This window comes from Oratosquilla oratoria, chromosome 17 (genome assembly GCF_046742065.1).
Source record: "Oratosquilla oratoria isolate Oo_2021 chromosome 17, ASM4674206v1, whole genome shotgun sequence".
NCBI classification, from domain to species: Eukaryota; Metazoa; Arthropoda; class Malacostraca; order Stomatopoda; family Squillidae; genus Oratosquilla; species Oratosquilla oratoria.
In genome coordinates this window covers 32,576,214-32,603,503 of record NC_134793.1, presented here as the reverse complement: position 1 = coordinate 32,603,503, position 27,290 = coordinate 32,576,214, and the positions used below count along the sequence as shown (strand labels likewise).

Here is a 27,290-nt window from a genome sequence, read left to right as displayed (position 1 = left end):
GTGGTTTTTGGGTGATTGCATAGTGATTGCACAGCACTAAACAACAGCACCAAAAACACAGCGAAACACATCTAATTAACATCCGTTAATGAGAGGTAGTACTGTATATTTTTCCTGATCCTGCAGACCAGTTATAGTACAGACATCACTGAAGAAGTATTGAGGATATAAAATATATATACACATTGCTTCAATGACAGTTTTCTTTTTGTGACATAGGTAAAATGATTTGTAGGCAAAGATATTAAAAATAAAATCTGAAATCTAAATACTTTACTCATTAAAGAACCAGATACACAAGTGAAAATCTGTTTTCTTTCTTCAAAATATTTGTACACAGCATTTTATGTTTTTTTAAGGGTATAGTACCATACACACATTTCATATTTTTGATCTTGTGAGCCAATCAAAATCCTGTGCTTTGCGTTGAGCCATGGGATTTATCATTACATTAATAATTGATGCATTCTTTGTGTCCTCAAGGCTACTGACAACAGCTTTTTCCAGGTCAGTTATGGATGTACAGAAAAATCCCTTCCTATTAAAGAGATGTGCCATTCGTTCATAATGTACACTAGGAAGCAAGGAGGTTGGCGGGGTAGCTATAAGGGTGTCCATTCCACTCTGAATTTCATTGAATAGTTCTTCATCAAGTCCTCCATATATGCCTGTAGAATTAAACAATATGAGATTAGTTCTAATTTGCATGTTACTTTTCATGTGTGAAATCTTAACTGGAGACAGAGCTTTCAATCTCATTCAAGAATTCAACACTAATAAGATAATAAGTGAAAATATAAAACTGAAAGAAGTGGACAAGATGCAGGGATGACCCATCATCCAGGAGAGGCCAAGATAAGAGGGATGCAGTGAAGTGAATGGGAGTGGAGTATGTGGGGATGGAATGGGTGGGAGTGAATTTTATGCCTTTGTTTTTGGCTACCTCCCTTGTAAGGGTGAAAAAGCCACTGGTATATGTATGTACATAAAATCACTGTTAGGAGATTTCTGTCCATAGGCAAGCTTAAGAAGAGTGCAATGAACTAGCTGATGAAGATCCCAAAAGAGGATTTTGCAAAATATTTTGAAATGGGAGAAGTGTGTCAAGTCTAAAAGAGACTACTATGAAGGAGATCCGGGCACCATGGTCCTAGGTTAGTACCATTTCTTGAAATCATAAATGGCTGGATACTTTTCAATCCTCTATGTTAATTTTTTCCTTATACCATCTTTACCTCATCATCCCACCACTCACTCTCACACTTCTCTCAGCTTCTTCTGGTGTTCCTTCTCATTCAAACTGTTTAATCTAAGTATCTCTATACCTTCTGCCCTTTTCCTCTTCCTCAACTTATCCTCCACTCTTAACTTTCCATATACCAAAATATTATCTGACACTTCCCCACTCTCTCTCCCTTAACCACTTCAATACGGAACTTAAATCTCGCGGGCAGCAACCGATGCCAGACGTATGACGTAACGAAATGATATTCGCATCATAAAATATAGTCGCCGCTTATATCGATCGTTCTCTCTTTCACCCGCGAATTTTGAAAACCACAGAGAATGGGATTCAGGGCGCATTTGGAAGAATGTAAAAACACAGGGGCGACTACAATAAATATAATCAAGACGCCGATATGGCAGCGTCGCGAATCCACTTGCTCCTCATGACGCCTATGTGTGCGGCACCGTATGGTAGGGGTTAAGAACATGGACATCTAAAACTCTTTCTATCCTTCCTTTGGATACCACTACAGTCCATTAATGCCTTATCAACCACCTTTCCATCAACTACCTTTTCCCATGTAAAATTATGCTTGAGTCTTTTCCTAAATACTATGTTTGCTATCATCAACACCTTTTCTAGACACATCTCCAATATCAACTTTCCACTATAATTCATACCTGACACTTCAAAATTGCCTTCCACCCCATCTATTGGATCATCCTCTACTCAAGCATTGAGATCCCCCAGCAATAGTACATTGACAGTCCTCCCAAAACTCTCTAAACATTCACTTAAATCAATCCAAAAGCCTCCCTTTCCTATTCACTCCTCTCACTACCAGGTCCATATACAAAAAAAAAAAACATCTCCCATTTCAGTTTCACCTTCACCTACATTAACTTTGAAGATACTTCCCTATTCAGGGTGAGTGTAGGGGCATAAAATTGCTAGTTGCAACTTTGGGAGAGACTCAGAGAGGGAAACTAGTGAGTTTTTCGTCTCTGTCACTCGTGATAGGAAACAAGAGATAAAAATTAATTTTAGTTTGATTACAATACATAGTGTTGACTTTTTTGTTGTATTCATATTACAAATCGCAAATTTTGAAGGTTTCCCACAAATATGGGTGAGTAATTCCATTGAGGAAATTGATCAGTGTGGTGTTGGGGCTAAAACAGAGGTAAAAGATTTTGAGATGGAAGCAACTCCTTCTTGGAGGTGATATTACACTCATTGTTTCCTCATTCAATTTGTTCCAGATATCTACCACTCTGTGTGGGAAGCTATTCTTTTTCAGATCTCTTCTGTAACTATCTTTTTAAGTTTGGGAGGTGATATTACAAATGTGTTGAAATGATTGAGAGGTTTATTTATTTCCCATGAGTCAAGATTACATGACCTAGAGCAGAAGCCTGAAAAAAAGAAAGAAACAAGCCTGGCTTAGAAGACAGAGATTGTTAAACTAAAAAGGGAAAAAGAAAATCTGATGAGAGAATTTGTCTTCTCCATACCATGAAAAAAGTACATACATACATATACCAAGGCTTTTTCCCCCTTACAAGGGAGGTAGCCAAAAAGTAAAAGGCATAAAATCATTCCCACCCATTCCATCTCTGAATACACTCCACACCCCTCCACCCTCCCTCTTATCTTACCACCTCCTGGATGACAGGTCATCCCTGCACTTTGACCAGGTTAATAACAAGCGAGGATAGGAGTGATACAATAACATTTAAAGAGGTCATGGAGCAGAAGAGAAACTAATAGCCATCATGAGTTACAAAAAATATATATATATATCTCTTGTCACATATGTAGTTGACAATACTAGCTTAGGAGATGATATAGCCCAATCTCATACAATAGATGAATTCAAATGTAAATATGATAATTGGAAATTGAGGATAAAGACTGAGTTGGAACTATACATGAATTTGAGGCTAAGTATGATAAATTAGAGAATAAAAGACAGGAGCCAACAAGCATTGCTCTTTTCTTGCATACAATTAGATAAATACTGTTAGGTAAATATGAATGGTCATATGTGGCTATGCTTTGAAAGTATTTTCTTTATCAAAAGGAAAAAGTCTTACCATTGTTATTGACAATGATGAACACAATTGGTAACTGGTAGCGATATACAGTTTCAAGTTCCATTCCACTGAATCCAAAGGCAGAATCTCCTTCAACACAGATGACACGCTTACCAGGAGTATAATCACGACAATACAATGCTGCAGCAATTCCAAAGCCCAAACCAACACCCATTGTGCCAAATGTTCCAGCATCAAGTCGATGTCGGGGCAGTCTAAAGAAAAGGTAAGTAAGAAATAGGTTTAATTCAGCTGTAAAGATAGTAATGAAACTGTAATTAAAAATCATATCTAAATTTAGGTTTTTGTAACATGGTTATATCTCTAAATCATACTGAAAACAATTTACCCAATGAGATCTGTGCCCTCAAGGACATGGAATGAAAATCAAATAAACCATCTTCCTGTTTTATTTTATTTATTTATTTATCCTTTTTTTTTTTTTTTCTTTACTTTGCTCACATAATATTTCTTCAGTCTCTGTTTAACTTCTCTTCTCAGTCTATGTATTATCATGAACCATTTAATGCTTTCACTGCACAGGGAATTTCCCCATACTGGGATATTGACTGCATGTTACTGTACAGTATCAACTGCACAGTAGCATGCAGCCATTGTTTTTTGGGACTGTTTTGTGGTGGCCCTACAGACTAGATCCACACATCATTTTGTCTATGTAAGAGTAAAATTTCTACGGGAGGAATGATGCTACTTTAATTGGTACTATGACTCCTCTATTATGCTGTTCCCTTGAAACTGTCCTGTACCACTTCTTTGAGAATACTTTTTCTTGGCCCCTAAGTCTCCTGTGGTTGGGGTGGGAAAAAATTCTGCTACCATGATTCCCATGTAAGTTATAACAAATGACAAAGTGAGATGGAGTGATAGGACTAGGTATCCTCCTCCCTGTATTATTATCTTATGAGAAGTCGAGGCATAAGAGGGTCTGGCAGAAGATAACCAACCAAAACTCTAAAATTTGGGTCATTAACCCCTTCCATACGGTGCCGCACACGTAGGCGTCATGGGGAGCGAGTGTATTCGCGAGGCTGCCATATCGGCGTCTTGATTATATTTATTGTAGTCGCCCCTCCATAATGACATTCTTTCTAATTCTTTTGTAATCGCATTTTCTATGGTTATCAAAATTCACGGGTGAAGAGAGAACGATCGATATAAGCGGTGACTATATTTTATGATGCGAGTATTATTACGACACGTCGTACGGCTGGCATTGGCTGCTGCCACCGAGATCTAAGTCCATGACGCCTACGTGTGCGGCACCGTATGGAAGGGGTTAAATGTGCGTGGTTGTGGTGCAGATTACAGTAAAAAGGATGAGATAGGCAGTATGTTTGTGAGAAGGAAGATGGATGTGTTAGAATAAGTAAAACTAAGTTGAAAGGGAAGGTGACTTTGAGTTTGGGAGTGTGGTGGGGAATAGATTTACCTAGTTGTATTTTACGGGACGAGAGCTATGCTCCTTGTGACCCGTTTTCGATGTGAAGGGCAAGGGAGTGAAGGGGTAGCTCTGTTGGTAAATGATGAGATAGGAAAACAAATGGAGTGGAAGGAAGAATCTTAAGGTTAATATGGGTGAAGGTGAAACTGCCATGGAAATGAACCTAATACATTTCTCCCCCAAATCTGTTTCTTCCTGAATTGAACAGATTAATGAAATTGGTGATTCCGCCTTTTCAGGACTCTCATGTAAAATCTTAATGGGTCTTTGACAGACTTGAAAACATCCTATTTGCGTACCTTTTCTTAACACTATGTCTTTATTCAAAGTACTAATCACTAATATTTCTACCTTGTTCTTGTGTGTCTTATAAATTCCCAATTCCAATTTCAAACCTTTTATCCTAATTGATTCTGGGATGGTTATAATTCAGAGTCTACAGTGTCTCCTTCCAACTCCACTTCTACTCTGTTAATTGCTCTGGAATGCAATAATGTTGACTATTACATCACCTTCCACAATTAGCAAAGCTTCATTTGGAGTTGATGAATTCTGATTAATTTCTGGGATTTCTTGAACATCTGAGTTGTGTTCACTATGAGTGTCTTTTTCTTCCTCTTGTGTTATCTGTTCTTGAATAGACCACTCTGCCCCACTACTATCCAATCTAGCATTGTTATCTTCCCCATCTATCTCAATAGGTTCTCTTATCACAGATACTGGTTCTAAGTCTGATTGATTTAAAATGGGATTAACTATGATTTCACTAAGATCCCTAACTCAGCTGGACATATGATCATGCCCTCTTTTCTCATAGTTGCAAATCCTATCAATAAATCTCCTGAGAGGGCAGATTCTTCTACATCTATCACCAGAATGTGCAAGTGCTCATGTTTATACAAAATAACATTTAACTCAGTTTTACCTAATGTTTTTAAATGAATTCCAGTTCTCATAATGGATTATGTCATCTAAATTTTAAAGATGTATTTTTATCATAAACTCATTACCTATTCAGGAGAAATGTTCTTCCAATATCCATAGTGTTTGCACCTTCACTAACAATAATGGCATCCTGTGGTAACACCTGCTGCAGATGGTGAAAAACAGCATAGTAGTTCAAGGGTTCTGATGTATCATGAGCCATTTCCTAAAGGAAAAATAAAACATTCCAGTAACTGATTTTAATTACCATCTTATCATACAAAATTATCACATTTAAAACAGTTGAGACATATATACATACATATATCAAAGGCTTTTTCCCCCTTACAAGGGAGGTAGCCAAAAAACAAAGGCATAAAAACCATCCCCACCAATTCCATACCCACATACTCCACTCCCATCCACCCACTTCCCTCCCTCTTATCTTGGCTCCTCCTGGCCCACTGCCCTGGGTCAGAATCAGCATCGCAAAACACAGCACATCCACAACAAGGCCTCTTCATTAAATTGGCAACCCCCTATCCTCTCTGTCCCCTCATGCAGAAATGGAGAAGATAGGGAGAAATCCCTTTGGGCTGTGTCAAAATATCATTCACACATGAACACCCCCATCGACCACCCCTCCCTTCCTTGCATAACAGTACCATCTTCACACAGTCACTCTTCACTCATCCCTCTCTCCTGCCCTCTCACTTCCTTGCTCAACAGACATTCCCCTCTTGCTCAACACCCCTTTCACCCCATCTCATCCTTGATCATCCCCTCAAGTTCACTCCCTCCACCTCTGCCTTCCACACCTCTTTTACTAATCTTCATTCATTCTTCCATGTAACCAAACCATCCCAATACTCTTTCATTGGCACTATCTCCCATCTCCTTTTCCACTCCCGCTGTCCTCCTCACCTCTTTGTATCTCACTCTATCCAATCTAGTAACCCCTACCATCCTTCTCAGACATTTAATTTCATACACATTCAAACTTTTCCTCTCTGCCTTTCTTAAATGCTATGTCTCTGTGACCCATACAATGCAATCAACACAATCATTACTTCATAGAGTCTCCTCTTTGCATCCATTTCCAGATGCATATTTCTAATGACAGATTTTTGTGGTAAGGCAGATATGTGTAAAAGCTTTAGGAAAAGGTAAGGATGTTTTTTGGGCCTTTATGGATTTGGAAAAGGCTAATGACAGGGTAGACATGAAGGCACTATGGGAGGTTTTGTAGATATATGGGATTGGGGGAAAGCTGTTAAGGGCAATCAAGAGTTTTTACAGGAGCAGTAGATCCTGTGTTAGAATGGAAAATGGAGAGAATGAGTGGTCTGAGGTAAAGGTGAGACTGCATCAGAGGTGTGTCATGTTATCAATGACACCATGGCTGTTCAATGTCTACATGGATTGGGTTGTGTGGGAGGTAAAGGTAAGGGTAATGGATTGGGGACTGGAGATGGTTACAGAAAATGGAGAAAAGTGGGAGGTGAGCCAGTTGTTGTTTGCTGACGACACTGCACTTGTGGCAGGGTCAGAGAAGGGATTAAGGGAGTTAGTGACGGAGTTTGGGAAGGTATGTGATGGGAGAGAGTGTTGAAGGTAAATGCAAGTAAAACTAAGGTGATGAGATGTACAAGGGGAGAGGGCAGCAGTGAATTGGAAGTAAGTCTTAAGCAGAAAGGCTGGAGGAAGTGGATGGCTTTAGGTATTTTGGGTTGCATGTGGCAGGAAAGGGAGGAGTGGAAGTAAATTGTATATTGAGAGAAGGAACTAAATGGCTAATAATAATCTTAGTCTAATAATATTTCCATATATTTACCATGCTGGTTTCCTTATTGCTCTCACACTTGCCCTTTAGTGTTCTCCACCATGAGGATCTTGGACTAAAATGTGTATTACGTGCTGACTGAGACAGCTGTGAACACACTGCCTTCAAATCCCCATGAAGAGATACTGTTGTGGGCATACTGTTATGGAACTCCTCCGGGCAAATGTCCACCTGATGTGATGAAATTAATGACATATTATAAATACTGAGGGAGAAATGAGAAGAGAAAATCTGAAAAGAGAAAACAAAAATGTAGGAGTTTTTACTGTGAGAGCTAGCAACTGCGAGCCACGCTCATAGACGCTGCCCCAAGCGTGGGTAGTCAGTTACCCGCCAGCCGGCATTATGTAAGCCGGGTAAAATAAAACCCTAACAAAAAATAAATACAATGTGTGAAAATATCCACTGAAAAGAGAGAATTGAAAGGAAAAATTGAGGGAGCAAGATACAAATAGAAAGTGATTGAGGGAGATAGATGAGACAGCAGAAGTATAGAGGAGAAAAGGAATAAAGACAGAGAGAAGACTAATGAATGAAATGAAAGAAGGAAAATAGATACTGGAGTGAGTGAGAAAAGAGACAGAAAAGTGGAAAACAAGAAAAGTATGTGAATGAGGAGTACAGAGATAGAGAGGAAAGAGAATGATGAGCATACACAAAAGAGAGATAGAGAGTGAAAGAATGAGAAAGAGAGTGAAAGAGAAAGAGAGAATGAAAGAAAGAGACTGAAAGAGAAAGTGAAAGAGAGAGAAAAGACAGAGTGAAAGAGTAAGTGAAAAAGAGTGAGAGAGAGAGATGAAAGAAAGAGAGGGGAGAGAGAGAGAAAGAAATAGACAGACAGAGAGAGAGAGAAAGAGAGACTGAAAGATAAAGAGAGAAAGAGAAAGTGAAAGAAAGAGTGGAAGAGTAAGTGAAAGAGACTGAAAGAGAGAGAAAAAGAGTGAGAGAGTGATGTGAAAGAAAGAGAGAGAGAGAAAGAGACAGACAGAGAGAAAGGGAGGGAAAGAGAGAAAGAGAGAAAGGGAGGGAGAGAGATAGAAAGGGAGGGAGAGAGAAAAAGGGGAAGGGAGGAAGAGGGAAGGAGAGGCTGATAGACATGAATAATTATTATACTTTCTTATACCACTCACTTTTTATGTTTTAGATTATTATAGCACTGACTTATGATGAAGTTCAACTTATACTTTCAAAGAAGTTTTATTTTCATACATATAAAGTGAAATTAAAAAGAAAAGAAACAATAGTAATGACACAATTTAGTACAGAGAGTCTTAAATTCAATGAAGATTTCTCTCAAACCTAAATATCCCTGTAGATGTACATGTTTAAATTTTTTTATGATATTGTTTTTAAACTTACTTGTATAAACTTAACATTCTGGCTGAAACGCGGTGGTTTGCCAAAGTGCAACATCCAGTTTAGCCGTGCCCCTAAGAGAAGTACTACGTCTGCCTCTTGTAGTGCCTTTGATCGGGCTGAAGCTACACACAAGGGATGAGTATCCGAAAGAACACCTTTGCCTGGTGAAAATTTACGAGTGAACTTCTAATATTGTTCTCCATACTTCTACTGAAATACTTCATAGATGTACAGGGATTTCTCGAGTTATGCGTGTTTAGAATGTGAGATTTTAGAAATACATACATACATATACCAATGCTTTTTCCCCCTTCCAAGGGAGGTAGCCAAAAAGGGAAAGGCATAAAAACACTCTCACCCATTTCATCCCTAAATACACTCCACACCCCTCCCACCCTCCCTCTCATCTGAGCACCTCCTGGATGACGGGTCATCCCTGCACCCTGCCCACCGCCCTGGGTCAGAAGCAGTGTCGCAAGACACAGCACATCCACAGCAAGGCCGCTTCATCCAATCGGCGACCCCCCCTCTCCGTCCCCCCTTGCACATAAGGAGAGGACGGGGAGAAATCCCTTCGGGCTGCGTCAAAAATTTACTCACATATACTACCCCACCCCCCACCCCCCGCCCATTCCTCCTCATGAGGTAAAAAAAAAAACTAGTCATTTTTTCATATTACATAGATTATTTAGAATGAGACAATGTAAAAAAAATCAAGTAAGCAATAGTAAAACTTAACGGTACACTTTATGCAATTTTTATATGCGTTGAGGGTTATTGCTGTGGGAGTATCATATTGCATTATTCCTTTTCTTTCTCTGAATATTAATAAACACAGAAAATGTGATCAAGCCAGTTCAAAGAATTCAGGGGTCACTCTTGCTACATCTACAAAATAAATATGATCAAGATGCCAACACCAGCATCCATGTATCCATTCATGCCTCATGACACCAGTGTATACATCATCATACGGATGAGGTTAACCAATATTCATTCTATGTTCAATGTCCTAAAACATTCGACAATGAAGAGGACCAATCAACATATCTTACTTGTTACAAAATATTAGCACCAAGAAAATATTCAGATAATATTTAGCTAAAGTTCTTACCCATGGGTGTTGGTAGAAATGGAAACCCTAATTTTTCCACAAGAGCTGTCACTTCCTTTTCTGCATGTGCATAAGCTGCACCTTTACCCACAACTATAAGCGGACACACAGCAGTGCTCATGATACTAACGGCATTTTCCACATCTTTGGGATCAGCATAGGTCAGTGGTGGTGAAGGGCATCTGGAGAACCAACATTACTATATGAAGATAATTGAACAATTCTTATTTAGTGTTATACATATTATGACAGGATGATAACATTTTCAAAGCTATGAAATATGCTGTTATAAAATACAACTCTCACATAAATGAATTACATACATATACCAAGGGCTTTTTCCCCCTTACCAAGGAGGTAGCCAAAGTCAAAAAGCATATACCCAGTCCCACCCATTTCATCCCCACCCAATCCACTCCCACCCACCACCCTTTCCTCCCCCCAATCTTGGTTCATCACAAATGATGGGTCATTCCTGTATCCCACCCACTGCCCTGGGTCAGAAGCAATGCAGCAAGACACAACACATCCACAGTAAGGCCACTTCAGTTAATTGGCAAACCCCCCCCTCTCCATCCCCCTTATGCAGAAAAATATACAACAGGTAGAAATCCCTTCAGGCTGCATCAAAATATCATTCACAGATCAAAGAGAAAGAGGTGACTTGATTATAGTGTTCAGGTCTCTAAAGGGGATAGATTGCATTGATAGAAGAGATCTCCAAATTAAAGATGGGAGGACTTTAAGAGGTCATGGAAGTAAATTAAGAAAGACCACGTGATGAACGGATGTAAAGAAATACAGTTTTCCATATAGATGTATAAATATGTGGAATAGCTTGGCAGGTGATATAGCCCAAGCTCAAACAATACACGAGTTCAAATCTAAATATGATAATTGGAAATCTGATATAGATTAAGTTCGAACCGTACATGAATTTGACTCTAGGTATGTTAGAAAATAAGAGAATAGGAGACTGGACCCAATAAGCATTGCTCCTTTCTTGTATACTACAATTAGGTAAATACATAACCACTCCCTAACCCCTAAACCCCATCCCCCACCTATGAATTAAATATAAACCCTAATAAATTCATTCCCAATATAGACTCTCCAGCACTAATGACAGAAGGAGCTGTTAACAAAAGAGTAAATATAATTTTCTCTCAAGTTTCACTGACTGGAAACTCAAAGCCCAACAACAGATGGCAAATATCCTTGGGCCTTCCCATAGATCTCAATCAATCTGTTACCCCAGGCCCTTTTTGCAGAGTAGAATGAGGTACTCAATATTTTCAATGTGGTAGTTATATCTGGGACAGTTAGGGTACTGTTTCAATGTGGAGTGGAGACCTAAGCACAGTCAGGCCAACTCTAGAACAAAGAAGGGAAAGAGGAGACCTACTAACTATCTATAGAATTATGAAGGGAATGGAAATCTTAGATATGAATGATTTATTGAAATGGGACAATGGAAAAACAAGAGGGCACAAAAAGAAACTAAAAAAAGATAATTACAGAAGAGATCTGAAAAAATAGCTTCCCACACAGAGTGATAGATACTTGGAACAAATTAGACAAAGAAACAGTGTGTGCAAACACTATTCAAGATTTTAAGAAAAAAATTGATGCTGAGAGATACAAAGACAGGTCACCACAAGCATAGCTCCCTTCCTGTATAATACAACTAGGTAAGGTCATATGAGTGATTTCTCTGCTGAGTTAATGTCTAGGGCTGCCTTGTATTTACCTAGTTGCATTTACCTAATTGTATCTTATGGGAAGGGGAGCCATGCTCATGGTATCCCGTCTATGTATCTTGCAGTGTCTAGTTTGCTCTTAAATTTGTGTATGGTTTTTGCACACACTACTATTTTGTCCAGTTTTTTCCAAATGCCCACCACTCTGTATGGAAAGTTTTTTATTTTTTTCAGGTCTCTTTTATAACTGTACTTTTTGAGTTTCTTTCCATGTCCTCTTGTATTTCTCATATCCCATTTTAGTAAGTCCTCTCTACCAAGGACTTCTATTCCTCTCATGAAATTATAGATGGTCAACAAGTCTCCTCTTTCTCTTCTTTGTTCCAGGGTCGGTAACTCCAGTTTTGACAGTCTTTGTACAACAGTTCTGAAAGTGTGGGAGCCATCTTCATAGTTGCTCTTTGGATTCTTTCAATTTTCTTTATATTCTTTTTGGTACTGGGTGACCATAGTGTTGCTGCATATTCCAGTCTTGGTCTTATCAGTGTGATTAGTATTTTTTTCACCATTTCTTCATCGAAGTAAGTAAATGCCACTTTTATTGAACTCAGCAAGTTGTAGGTTTCTCCAACAATTTTGTTTATCTGTTTATCAGAGGATATTTCCTTTGTGATGATTACTCCCAAAAGTTCATTTATACTTATAATTTCCTAGTATATGGTCTTTCTGTTATATTGTTATTGTGGGTGGATGAGAATGTGTAAAATGCAAATACAAGAGACAATCACAAATTTTTCTCTTCCCTAGAGTTTTAAAGCCCACATCTTGTGACTTACCGAGGAAAATCCTGCACAGCTGATTGGCTAATGCAACCACGAATATAGTTGCCCGGAAGGTCCAGATAAGCTGCTCCAGGCCTCCCAAAGATGGTGTTCTTGACTGCTTTTGCAACATGATATGGAATACTTTCTAATGAAGGGGGTCTTGCAGCATACTTGCAATACAACCTGCATGCCTCTACCTGCAACATATGGTTTCATTTGCATAATTCAACTTGAAAGAGTTGGTAGTAAATTGTTTCAGCTGAATTATATGTCAACAAATAGTGGGATCCTTTCATATTTCTTTTAGCATGTGCAAGATCAGATGCATTTGTGTTAATCCACTTAGGAGTGAGAATATCTTATCTATTTCTGACTGTCACCAAGATATTTCATTTCACTGAGAGAAAACCAATTGTATTGATCTAATTATAATATCCAAGAAACCTACAAAACACATCAAGACTAATAGGTATAATACAAGAAAGGGATGGATGGGCTGATTGTGCTTTCCTGGACTTACAAAAGGCCTTCGACAAAGTACATACATACATACATATACCAAGGCTTTTTTCCCCCTTACAAGGGAGGTAGCCAAAAAGGAAAAGGCATAAAATCATTCCCACCCATTCCATCCCTGAATACACTCCACACCCCTCCACCCTCCCTCTCATCTTAGCACCTCCTGGATGACAGGTCATCCCTGCACCTTGTCCACTGCCCTGGGTCAGAAACAGTGTTGCAAGACACAGCACATCCACAGCAAGGCCGCTTCAACAAAGTACCACACAAAAAATTATTTTAAAAATTTGAAAACATAGGAGGGATACAACGTAACCTACTAAACTGGAGGGAGGATTTCTTGCATGGTATAAAAATGAGATTAGTGCTCAGAAAAAAGTGTTCAGGTTGGGAGGAGGTGATTAGTGGAGTTCTGCAAGGACTGGTATTGGCTCCAATAATGTTTGCTATTTATGTGAATGACATGGATGAAGATGTGAAATGTTACATGAGCTTCTTTGCAAATTATGCTAAATTGTTAAGGAAAGTGAAAACCAAAACAGACTGTGAATCACTACAGATAGACCTAAACAAGGTTTGGAAATGGAGTCAGAAGTGGGAAGTGGACTTCAACATTCAGAAATGTAGCATAATGGAGTTTGGAAAAGGTAAAAAAAAATATCAGGACAATATACAATTGGAACATGGGAAATAAAGAAAGTGGGATCTGAAAAAGACCTGGGAGTAATTATGTCAAACAACTTGTCCCCTGATAAACAAAAAACAAAACTGTCAGAGAATCCTATAACTTGCTAAGATCAATAAACGTGGCATTTACCTATTTAGACAAAGAAATGGTTAAAAAAATATTAGCCACACAAATAAGTCCTAGACTGGAATATGCTGCAACACTATGGTCACTCAGTACCAAAAAGAATATAAAGAAAATTTAAAGAATCCAGAGTGCAACCACAAAAATGGCCCCACCACTTTCAAACCTGTCATATGAAGAGAGACTGGCTAAATTGAAGTTACCGACCTTGGAACAAAGAAGAGAGAGAGGCAACCTACTGACCATCTACAGAATCATGAAAGGCATGGAAATACTTGATAGAGAGGACTTACTAAATTGGGACAAGAGAAACACATGAGGACATGGAAAAAATCTCAAAAAGGATAATTATAGAAGAGATCTGGAAAAAAAACAGTTTCCCACACAGACTGCGGTCTAACCACCATTCAGCCCTTCTAAGTTACCAGAAGAGGCTGGATGATCACATCACATATAACTGTCCAGGATGCAACACTTCACCCCATACAACAAATTATGGAAGATTGCATTGTGCACAATCATACACACCAACAATACAATATACACAGGTGGGAAAACCCTTTTCCAGTCATGACATTCTTCAGGGAAACCGGACTGATTGGCCAGACAGTCTAGGGAATGACAATAGCAACAACAACAAGTATCTGAAATTTTCCACCTACATAACCTTCACTCCCTGGAACTGCACCATATGTACTTTGTCTAACACCTACTAATTTTCACTTCTGTCCTCTCCAGTACACGTCTCTTTCTCTCCAAGTACACATCCACTTGTTTTATATTACAGTATGCATAATGATAGTGAACATTTAGTGATCTATAATGAAGATTAGGAGTATTTGGTGGAAGAGACAGAAATGGTGAAAAACTATACTTTGCATGACATTTTCATAATTAATTCATATACTAAGGTAAGTAATTTTGATATATAGTATTCATGAATTTTATAAGTTGCAAAGTACCTGTATTATAGATAATGTGAAACTACTAAAGAAAGTAGGTATGGAAAAAGATTGTGAATCGCTACAAAGAGATCTCAACAAGGTCTGGGAATAGAGTCCGAAGTGGGAAGTGGACTTCAACATTAAGAAATGTAGCACAATGGAATTTGGAAAAAGTAAAAAAAGAATATCAGGACAATATAAAATTGGTGCAAAGGAAATAAAGAAAGTTGATCTGAAAAGGACTTAGGAGTAATCATCAGGCAAACAGATAAACAAAATAGTCAGAGAAACCTATAATTTGTTAAGATCAATAAAGGTGGCTTTTTATTACTTGGATGAGGAAATGGTAAAGAAAATTCTAGTCACACTAATAATACCAAGAAACTCAAAAAGGACAGTTATAGAAGAGATCTGAAAAAAAAGCTTTCCACACAGAGTGATAAATGTCTGGAACAAATTGGATGAAACAATAGTCTGTGCAAATACCATACATGAATTTAAGAACAAACCAGATGTTGGGAAATACAAAGACGGGACACCACAAGAATAGCTCCCCCCACTGTAGAATACAACTAGGTACAGTAAATACATATTTACATTAGGATGTTAATTACACAAATACATAATAATTAAATATGTATATATATATATATATATATATATATATATATATATATATATATATATATATATATATATACTAAATATATATAATATATATATATATATATATATATATATATATACTGTAAATATATATATATATATATATATATATATATATATATATATATATATATAGGTAAATTTAGGGAGCAGGTTTTCTTGGAGACATTTTCTATTAAATAATACAGCATACTCAGCACTGGAAATCTTCTTCCTTAAACTTTCTATCCTTCTCGCTATTTTCCTTTCTGTAGGAGGAAGGGAGAACACAATATCACCAAATGGAACCATATTGATTTTGGAAATAAAAACAAATTCATTACTTACAACGTTTCGCCTATGCTTTAGGCATCTTCTGGTAATTTTAATTTTTAAATCTACAAATCATGATCATATATACAATGTATACAAAATGAACTAGGATAGGTACTTTTTGTTTAAATTCTTCTTGGCGCCCCGTGGGATGCCCCGAACAGCTCCAGGGTTCCACACATATTTAATTGTATATTAATTGCTGGTAGGAGATTCTTTATTAATACAGCTTCCAAACATTTTAATTTTCTCTTATTGGTGTTCTTTGCTAAAATCGATGTACTACTATTCAAAACTTCCCGCGAAATATTCATCTTATGAATTTTAGAATCGTGCGATTTTATTGCACCATTCTGCATATGAAAAGTAAGCCTTTGAGACAAAGTTTGAGTTGTGTGTCCAATGTACTCGTCATTGCAAAGCGCACCGTCTTTGTTGAAAGGGCATGAGTATTTGTACACAACGTAACTTTGTTTTGAAATATCTTTTTCTCCTGATAAGTTGTTTTTCATGATAAGTGATGCAGTTCTGGGGTTACGATAGTATATAACCAATTGTAAGGAGTCCTCTTGCTTCTTGGGTTTACAATTTTTATGAATGATATTTTGAAAAAGTCATTAAAAATATCATTCATAAAAATTGTAAACCCAAGAAGCAAGAGGACTCCTTACAATTGGTTATATACTATCGTAACCCCAGAACTGCATCACTTATCATGAAAAACAACTTATCAGGAGAAAAAGATATTTCAAAACAAAGTTACGTTGTGTACAAATACTCATGCCCTTTCAACAAAGACGGTGCGCTTTGCAATGACGAGTACATTGGACACACAACTCAAACTTTGTCTCAAAGGCTTACTTTTCATATGCAGAATGGTGCAATAAAATCGCACGTTTCTAAAATTCATAAGATGAATATTTCGCGGGAAGTTTTGAATAGTAGTACATCGATTTTAGCAAAGAACACCAATAAGAGAAAATTAAAATGTTTGGAAGCTGTATTAATAAAGAATCTCCTACCAGCAATTAATATACAATTAAATATGTGTGGAACCCTGGAGCTGTTCGGGGCATCCCACGGGGCGCCAAGAAGAATTTAAACAAAAAGTACCTATCCTAGTTCATTTTGTATACATTGTATATATGATCATGATTTGTAGATTTAAAAATTAAAATTACCAGAAGATGCCTAAAGCATAGGCGAAACGTTGTAAGTAATGAATTTGTTTTTATTTCCAAAATCAATATGGTTCCATTTGGTGATATTGTGTTCTCCCTTCCTCCTACAGAAAGGAAAATAGCGAGAAGGATAGAAAGTTTAAGGAAGAAGATTTCCAGTGCTGAGTATGCTGTATTATTTAATAGAAAATATATGTATATACATATGTGTATATACTCCTTTTAATGGATTATTGGAAAACAAATATTTACAAGGGGAAGGGTTAAAATATTCATCTAACCTGTGGACATTCCTGAAAACCACCACATCCTTCCTGGTCATCATCAGAGGCACCAGCAATAACAAGTACTGGCCAGCCATTATTCTGAGCATTAGCAAGACCCCCAATGGTGTGCAACAATCCAGGACCAGAAACTACCAAACATGCTCCAGGTCGTCCTGTTAAGTATCCTATACAAAAAAGAAAACATATATAAGTACAGTACTATAATATGAAAATGTAAGTCATAAATTAACAAACACCGCATGTATGTATATATATATATATAAATATAATTACACAATCATATATATATATATATATATATATATATATATATATAATTACATATATATATATATATATATATATAGATACATACATATACAAGACACAGCACATCCACCCCTTCTTCTTTTTTTTTTTTTTTTTTTTTTTTATTTACCTAGTTGTATCTTACAGGAAGGGGAGCTACACTCATGGTGCCCTGTCTTTGTATCTCCCAGTATGTATCTAGTTTGCTCTTAAATTCATGTATGGTGTTTCCACACACTATTGTTTTGTCCAATTTGTTCCAGGCATCCACCACTCTGTGTGGAAAGCTGCTCTTTTTCAGGTCCCTTCTATAACTGTCCTTTTTTATTCTATTTTCATGTCCTCTCGTATTTCTCTTATCCCAATTTAGTAAGTCTTCTCTATCAAAGACTTCTAAAAATGGTCAATAGGTCACCTCTTTCTCTTTTTTGTTCCAGAGTCAGCAATTCCAGCTTTGACAATCTCTCCTCATATGACAGTTTTGAAAGTGTTGGGGCAATTTTCATAATTGCTCTTTGGATTCTTTCAAGTTTCTTTATATTCTTTTTAGTACTGGATGTCAATAGTGTCACTGCGTACTCCAGTCTTGGCCTTTATATATTTATATATATATATACATATATATATATATATATATATATATATATATATATATACAAACATACATATATCAAAGGATTTTTCCCCCTTATAAGGGAGGTAGCCAAAAAACAAAAGCATAAAAACCACTCCCACCTATTCCATCCCCAACATACTCCACTCCCATTCACCCTCTCCCTCCCTCCCACTTATCTTTGCTCCTCCTGGATGACGGGTCATCCCTGCATCTGGCCCACTGAGCTGGGTCATAAGCAGTGTCGCAAGACACAGTACATCTACAGCAAAGCCGCTTCATTAAATCGGTGACCCCCCTCCACCTCCATCCCCTCATGCAGAAAAGGAGAAGACGGGGAGAAATCCCTTCGGGCTGCATTAATTTATTTTTCACACATACTCCCTCACCCCCCCATTCCCCACCCACTCCACCTCATGCATCACAGCATCATCCATACACAACCATTCTCCATTCCATCCTATCTTCTGTCCTCTCCCATCCTTCCTCAACAGACATTCTCCTCTTTTCCAATGCCCCTTTTACCCCATCCATCCTTCCACACCTCTTTTACTAATCTTTCTTCACTCATTCTTTCCATGTGTCCAAACCATCCCAATACTCTTTCATCAACCCTATCTCCCAATTCCCTTTCCACCCCCATTCTCCTCTTCACCTCTTCATTTCTCACTCTATCCAGCCTAGTAACCCCTATCATACTTCCCAATCACCTCATCTCAAACCAAACTCATACCAAATTATTAGAAAATATATACAAACATTTTCATTTTTAAAATAATGTTAGGATGTGTTTAAAAGTTTGCTTACATACAAAAATTCACACAATTAAAAAAAATTATATACTAGGGACTTTTTCCACCTTATAAGGAAGGTAGCCAAGTCAAATGCACATACCTACTCCCACCCATTCCACTCCCCTCCACCACCCTTTTCTCTCTCTCATCTTAGCTTCTCATGGATGATGGGTCGTCCTTGTATCCCACCCACTGCCCTGGTTCAAAAGCAATGCAGCCTTAATCAGATCCTCCTGAACCTCCTCTACACTTACCAAATCCTTCAAATACTCTACCCATCTTCCCTTTACTGTCTTAATTTCCTTTATCATCTCTGTGTCACCACCCTTTACCTTTCCCTCTCTACCTGACTTCCCCTCCCATGCACACTTTCCACTTCCTTCCAAAACATTATTCATTTTCAAAATTCTCCATCAAACATGTTTTCCCCTTTGCCTCTCTTACCTTACATTTTACTTCTACTCTCTTCTGTACTTCTCATATGCTTCCCTAGTTCTATTTTGCAACCAATCTCACTTGCTCACTTCTTTTCTTCCTCCACCATTTTCAACTCTTCATCCCACCATTTGCTAACTCTCCCTCTGTTTTCTTCCTTCCTTCCCACCCCAAATACTGTTTTTGAGCACCTTAGAACATACCATTCTTCCTCTATTACTTCCTACTCTTTTGTCCTCCATTCCCATACTTCTCTCAGCTTCTACAGGTAATATTTCTCTTTTTTCCTTTTCATTTAATTTGCTCACCTTCACCACCACTGCCTCTCTCCCTTTTCCTCCCCTTCACTTTACATCCACTTTCAATTTCTCTTCTGTGTAATAATACTGCCATTGTGATCCCCATGACAAAAACAATACACTGCCATGAAAAAAATGACAATATCTAAACTATTTTAGTAAAGAGATTTTTTTTATAAACATATTACAAAAACTTGTACAATAACATTATGTACTATAGAAAGCACTATACAAGTGGTGAAAACAGTAAAGGAACTTACCAATTGCTTGTGCAGCATAGCAGGCAGCTTGTTCATTGCGCATACCTACATATTTGATACCAATTTGCTGGGCATGTACAGCAATTTCCACAACAGGGATACCCACTACCTGTAATAAATAATGCTTACAATTTGTACATGAATCAATGTCATACAAAAGTAACAAGGTAATTATGGCAATGAAAATTACTATAAACATGTAGAGAGAAAAATGAAATATCACTTATACATAACCCGTCATATACATGAACATCATCCAGGAGGAGCCAAGATGAGAGGGAGGGAGGGGTGAATAATGGAGATGGAATGGTGGAATGGGTAGGAGTGAAATTATGCCTTTTGACTTGGCTATCTCCCTTGTAAAAGGGAAAAAGCCCTTGGTATATGTATACTTATACATAACAGCAATTGTATGCAAATAGTAAGCCAAAAGGACAAATGATGGGTACCAAATACATTGTTCCCCAGTGTAATTTGTATATTGAAATGTGACTGGCGCTGCAGTCCCTCATGTTGTAAACTTGGTTCTGTACAGTATTTTCATTATTTAATCATATTTCATTTCATACCATTGAAGCATATGCCTTTTGTCTAGAGAAAATTGCCCTTGCTTTTCCCTTTTTGTACCTTTGAATCTTCATATATCAGAGTTTCATACATAGGAGATTCTCTACTGACAATTTGAACATTGGCTGATAAATCCAACTCACCCCAAACATGTATTCCACTCCCTGAGCTGCTAGAGCCTCTACCAGCACCTGTGCACCTTCAATATCATCACCCATTCTACAACTTTTTTTTCTCCTGAAATGTAAAATATTAGTAATAAATTGGGGATACTTTATCAAATGGCTGTTTTGCTGCATGAATTTCATGAATACTCACAATTATGGCAATCAAAGTATATATACATTAAGAAAGACCATTTGTCTGAAGGATGTGAAGAGATACAGTTTTCTGTATAGATGTATAAATACTTGAAATAGCTTACAAGGTGATATAGCCCAAGTTCAGACAATGAATAAATTAGAATTTAAACATGATAACTGGAAATCAAGGACATAGATCAAGTTGGGGCTGTACATAAATTTGAGGCTAGATATGATCAATTGGAAAGTAGGAGACAAGATCCAAGCATTGTTCCTTTCCTCTATACTACAATTAGGTATATATAAGTCAACCTTGGAAAATATCAATAAATCACATTTACCACTGAACCCTATGCCTGCCCAAAACACATTTTCAACTACTGTACAAGCTAAAATAACAAGAAAATATGTTATGGTAGTAATAATAATAAACAGTAATAGTAATAATTCTACCAAAAGAAGTAGCAACCCAAGACATACACCCACCCCTATCCATCCCACTCCCATCTGTCACTTATTTTTTTCTCTTATAATAACTCCTTGTGGAAGAAGCATCAGCCCTGTCCCCCACATCCATAGCAGGGCCAACCATTTCAGTACACAGTGACCATCTCTCCACGTCCCCTCATGCAAAAATAGAGAAGACATAGTGAAATTCCTTTGGACCACATCAATATATAGTCATCCACAAATATTCTCTACCTATACCTATCCTTTGTTTACTTTCTTCCCTGCTCAATAGACTTTCCCCTTTTACTCAATAAAAAACTATTTCAGTATATGCTCCAAATGACCAACATCTCATCTCAGGCACTCCTGAATCCAGAGAGCAAAGCTGGTGATCACTCTGACATATTTTTCTTACTTGATGGCTGTAATCTTGATGGCAATGGCTTCTTTCAGTTCAGCAATGGACTGAGGAAAATTCTCATAGATATGGTCCTTCAAGAACCCCCACACGAAAAAAATCTGGAGGGTTCAAATCTGGTGAATGCTGGGCACACTTGGCTTCACAATACCTACTGATCAGTCAATCAAGGAATTTCTTGTCTAGCCATTCCATTGTGATGTTCGCTGTATGCGGAGTTGCTCCATCCTGTTGGAACCATTGTTCATCCTTGCTCACATCATGGCAAGTTCCACACAATAATCTAGTGCTCTTCTGTGACCATAACTACATTACTGTTGTCATTCTCAAACCAGAATGGCCTGTGCATTTGACTGAGTGCAGTCCTCTGAAGCACTTTATCTAAGGACTGCGCCCCAAAATACATTGTTCTTCATGCTGACATGGCCAAAAAGCAGAAAATGGACCTTATCACTAAACCAATGTCAAGAAAGTTGGAGTCCTTTCTAATTTTCTCACAGAACTACTGGCACATCACAACACATTTGCACATATCAGCGCTGTGAGCTGATATGTGATCTGGATTCTGTATGGGTAAAGCTGAAGGTCCTAGAGCAATATTCTTTCCAAAGTGGAATTCTCAACTCTTGGCTGTGCCCGTGGATTTCTTTGGGCTCTTTCCAACCAATTCTCTTATGGCACTGACATATTCTAGAGTTCTCACTGTCACCTTTTCTCCATTAGTCCATTAGAGGGTCTGATACTTTTGTTGAGGTTGCTTACTGTTTTATGAGATTTAAATTTGATCATCCACCAAAAAATTTGGCTCTTCTGTCAATAATTATTGAAGATAAATTTCCTGAGGTATTATGCTTGCACCATTTTGCATGATTTTGTCTCTAAGTAGGTAGTGATACAGAATGTTTTTTGTTAAGTTGCCCATGAATTTTTTCACTTGACTTCTAATTGATATGGTCTCCTCAGTCTAAATCTTAAAAAAGGACAAACTTAATCATTGTTACAAATTTATCAACAGATACATGGGTTCCACATTTTGTGGTCCACCTTGTAGTAGAGAATTTTAGTGGACACTCATAATACTAGAAATATGTCTAGAAAGGAAGCTGATGATAGAAAACACTGTGTTTAATACAAAAGCTAAGAATAAGTACACCTAAGTCTCTTAATCCAACACTTGCTAATTGACACTTGTACAGGTGGGTGAATCAATGGAAAGGAAAAGTTAAAAGGTGCAGACAGACAGTGTTAATATAAGTGAAGGTAGTAAGGTGAAAAAGGTATCTCAGAAAGTTGTTAAATGGAGAGGAGATTAGGGACAGATTGATTGTGGCAGTAGGAGGAGCTAGGAAAAGATGAGGTATAAAGAGCAATGAAAATCATGAGAGTTGGTAAGGCACCTGTGTTGGATGGGTGTCATGTGCAGTGACTGAAAAAGGGAGAAACAGTTACAGTGGATTGATTGGTAAGGTTGTTTAATGTGTAACTAAGGGAGGGGAGTGTGCCAGAGGACTAAGGAAGAGTGTATATAATTCTGCTTTACATAGAAAAGGGGATAAATGTGAATGTGGTAGCTTTAGAGGGATCAGTTTGTTGACAGTAGTTGGAAAGTCATATGGACATTAATTGAAAGGACTGAGAGAGGAGCTGGGGTAATTAGTGAACAGAAGTGTGGGTTCAGAAAAGGTAGAGGATGCATGAATCAAATTTTTGTTGTATGGTAGATTTGTGAAAAGTTTTTGGCAAAAGGCAAGGATGTTTTTTGGGTCTTTATGGATTTAGAGAAGGCTTATGACAGGGTAGACAGGAAAGCATTGTGGGAGCTACTGAAGATATATGAAATTGAGAAAAATGTGTTAAGGGCATTCAAAAGCTTTTGCATGAATAGTAGAAATTGCGTTAGGGTTGGGAATGGTGAATGAGTGAAGAAAGACTATCAAAAAGAGTGTAGGAGGCAGAGGTGGATGACATGAACTACAGGGGAAGACCAAGAATGAGATGAGTGGCTGGAGTAAAGGAGGCTTTGAATAAAAGGGGAATGTTTGTTGAGTATGGAAGGGAGAAGGCAAGAGATAGGTGTTATTGAAGAATGGTTGTGAATGGAATAAAAATTGACAAGGCCTGAAGGGATTTCTCATTTTCTTCTCTATTTCACATGAGGAGGGTCACTAAGTAAATGAGGTGGCTGTCCCTGCTGTGGATATGCTGTCTTGTTGCACTAGTTCTGACCTGGGCAGTGGGCAGGGGACAGCGATGATACTTCATTCATGGGAAGCTAAATTGAAATTGAAATGGGTGAGAGATGGGAATGAGATGGGTGTGTGCCTTGGCTTGCTACCTCAATTATAAGGGGAAAGAAGTCTATTGGCATATAGATTCATGGGCCAATACTGAGTCTATCAGCTTTTATATTTTGGTTATAAGAATGATTTTTTTTTTTTAAAGGTAAGTAGATCTGCAAGAGATGATTCATATTTGGCCTGACTAAAAATAGCTAAGTTCAATACTGGTAATCAATATCCAGATATTGACAAAGCACTACTAGCTTCAAGGGAATTTCTACATGAGTACTATGTGGTAATCTATAATTAATCCATAATAATTTTCTAATGTTTCTAAGAAAGGGGTGGGTTTAATAGGACGAAGCTGAGAGAAGAATAATTACTGGACAAGTGTTTAGTCAGGATAAATGAATCAAAGGATTGAAAATATTACAAAAAAGGATACTATCAGGATCTAGATGGGAAAATTCAAAATCCCAGTCAATGGACTCCAGGGAACTGATGATCTCCGAAGTTACCTTTATGCCTGATCATAATTTGTGGTGTAAAAGATTGATAAAGGGAATTTTGGAAGCGATGACAGTACTATTTCTATAGCAGCCCACCATATGCATAATTTTTTCTACTCTAGATCAATTCACTTTGGCAATTACAACAAATGAGGATCTCCCACAAATGTATTTTCATGATATAAATTTTCTCAGTCTATATAATGTATGCACACTCCTTTTGTCATCTAATGCAGTCATTCAAATAAACATTAATGGCAGAGTTAGCGAGATGTCATATATCATTTTAAAAATCCAATAGCATCATTATTATTTATTTGCAGTGATGTATTTATAAAAAAAAAATAATAGAAAAAAACTGATCTTTATTATTAAAAATAAAGTGAAATTTTTGTTCTTGTAAGCTTTCCAAAATGTGCCTAGGTTAAATTACATTAGGTTAGGTTGGATAACATTGACCGAGATAATTTATTCACTCACAGATCTTAATCATCATTTTATGAACTTATTCATCCGATTCTGGTATTAATTCTATCAAAATTTATTCGTTTTCCCGCTAACCCCATAGGTGGGGGTTGCTCCCCTGAAAAATCGAAAAGTTGAGATGGAAATATCAGATTCGTACGAACTCCACTTTAAAATTTTGATTTACAACATCCTTATTGTGTATGGGAGGGTGGTGGACTTGTATAGATATTTTACTAATATAACTGGAGAATTACCACACAGCGGTAACGGGGGAAACATGTATCACTAATACGATCAAATTTCAGAAATTTTAAACATATGTAACATATTACCTGAAGGGTGGTAGGTTTGTTCAGAAACAAGTTGAGCAAGACCATGAGAAGTAAACCAATATGAAATTCCGATTCATGGGAAGAGATTCTTGTTTGAATTGATGTTCAATGATTCCATTCGATGAGCGATTCAATTCACCCATCACAATGAGATCTACATCAGCACGAAATATTATATATAAAATTAATATGGAATTTGTCCTTTGTTCTCATGAAAGGTATAACCTATGCTGGATACTAATAACAAAAATACAAAAATCAGGAAAAGAAACGAGTAAAAATTTTGCTCAGGTTCCATCATTTTGCCATACCCATGACTAAGCCTAGTCTAGTGCCATCAGCATCACTACAGAATAGTTAGGTGTAGATACTAGGCGTTCATGGCAACAATAATGAATTTAACCTTAGAAACTGAAAAAATTAAAATATTGACAACACAATTAACCTTATCAGATAATTAATTTACGTTGATATGAGTTGTAAGGAAGGTGCTGCAGTGTTAGTAGATTCAGTTATCGTTGAGACGACGAGGAGATATACTTCACCCCCACCCCTCCCGGAAAAGATTAGCCGCAGATGTCAAATGGACACAATATTCCCCCCACCTCATCAAGTTCTCCCAAAAGCGGCTCATACACTAGCAGGCCTCCTGTCTGACCACAGGACAAAATCAGGATTATGCAGACTGTGAATGTGGTTAATGTGGTGCGGATGAGGGATTAGTAGTTGGCACCCCAGGCACGGGATGAAAGGTCATACTGTAGAAGGGGGCGAATGGACGTTGGCTAATACGTATAAGCATTGTGTATGTGGAGCGAATGAGGGAAATAGGGGAAGAAAGCAAGTGAGAAAAGTGCACTGGAAGAAAAATATAGATTAATTAGCTAGGGTAGGACTGATAGGCGATACGAGTGAAAGAGAAACTAGCTATGAGAATATTCGTCATCGAAGAAGAAGCAGGAAATAACGTGGATAAGATAAGTGATACGTTCCCCCGTGACCACACAGACCAAACTCAGTGTTTATGGGTCACTGGGGTAACCTGTGTCTCTGAGGCTGCCGGACTGATCAAATTCCGCAAGGTTGCGTGCACCCAGGCAAGATTGTGTTCCGGTCGATGTGTGTCTGTGAGCACTTCCATCCTAAAGTTACAGCCATTAGTCCATCACCAGGGCCCCGACATGGGTAAGTGGCGCCCCGGGGCGAGTCGAAAAGCGCCCCCCCCCCCACACACACACACACCACCACTACCACCACCTTCCACATCTGATGGTCACTAGCACGATTCACATGTAACATTCATCCACAAAACAACGTTTATACACACATCATTCATGCACACAACTCATAATAAACAAGTCATACATTAAAAGTACATTAGGGGGGAATTCGCTTTACCTTCTTTTCACCAAAAGTGCCCCCCCCCCCAAAAAAAAAAAAAAAAAAAAAAAACGTGCAGCCCCGGGGCCCTGTCCATCACTAGTCAGCATCGTGAGAAAATGAAGGGTAGAAATCAAGATGAAAAACTGTTTTGAACCGAATTTATTTAACTTAACCGAGACAAGCGTTTTTCGAAAATTAAAAGCAAAGAATATGTGTAGGATTTTTTGTCGATAACTTACCTGATTTCTGTAGAAATCCTGTTCCTTCGGTTGCTCCTGCTTCACTCTTTAACCCCCCCCCCCCTTCGTTTTGCACCACACTTCTATCACTCCCTATCCTAGCTTACCTAACACCATTGCCTGTTAGTAAACTTAATCCCAGTACAGTTCCACTTGTTTCCCCTCATCTCTCTCACACACATAATGGGGGACCCGACGCCTTGCGTACCAGCGGCACTCCCGCCTCACTCTCGCCTTCTGACCCCGCGCAGGGGTTGCCAACTGTGCACCCCCGTCTGTACCACATTCACACACCCTCCCCTTGATCTCGAGGTGAACCTATTCTTCGTCTTCTTCGTCTCTTCTATTTTCTACTTCGTAGTCCTGCAGCCATCTTGGAGGATG

At 37.9% G+C, this 27,290-nt stretch overlaps 1 protein-coding gene across 3 annotated transcripts; it reads right to left on the bottom strand.

Annotated features, from left to right (window-relative positions):
• Nucleotides 1-258: 258 nt before the first annotated feature.
• Nucleotides 259-25,852, bottom strand: Hacl (2-hydroxyacyl-CoA lyase). Of its 3 annotated transcripts, none has more exons than XM_076200901.1 (11): nt 25,751-25,852; nt 20,670-20,763; nt 19,960-20,068; nt 17,265-17,434; nt 12,563-12,747; nt 10,027-10,208; nt 8,913-9,073; nt 7,545-7,724; nt 5,797-5,936; nt 3,325-3,539; nt 259-668 (listed from the first exon to the last, which is right to left on the bottom strand). In XM_076200901.1, exons 2-11 carry the CDS (start codon nt 20,742-20,744, stop codon nt 382-384), a joined length of 1,704 nt encoding a protein of 567 aa, XP_076057016.1. In that variant the 5' UTR covers nt 20,745-20,763; nt 25,751-25,852; the 3' UTR covers nt 259-381. The 3 variants fall into 3 exon arrangements, with proteins under 3 accessions (XP_076057016.1, XP_076057018.1, XP_076057017.1); XM_076200903.1 differs by having other exon boundaries at nt 25,730-25,838; XM_076200902.1 differs by lacking the exon at nt 25,751-25,852 and adding an exon at nt 25,285-25,438.
• Nucleotides 25,853-27,290: the final 1,438 nt, after the last annotated feature.

What these genes read in the sequence shown, in the direction of transcription:
- Hacl (XM_076200901.1), bottom strand. Translation starts at nt 20,744, where the DNA reads ATGGGTGATGATATTGAAGGTGCACAGGTGCTGGTAGAGGCTCTAGCA. An exon ending in GAGTGGAATACATGTTTGGG is followed by an intron (nt 20,069 to 20,669) that starts GTGAGTTGGATT and finishes TATTTATTACAG; the next exon opens with GTAGTGGGTATCCCTGTTGT. An exon ending in GCAATAAGGAAACCAGCATG is followed by an intron (nt 5,937 to 7,544) that starts GTAAATATATGG and finishes TTTTTCCTTTAG; the next exon opens with GAAATGGCTCATGATACATC.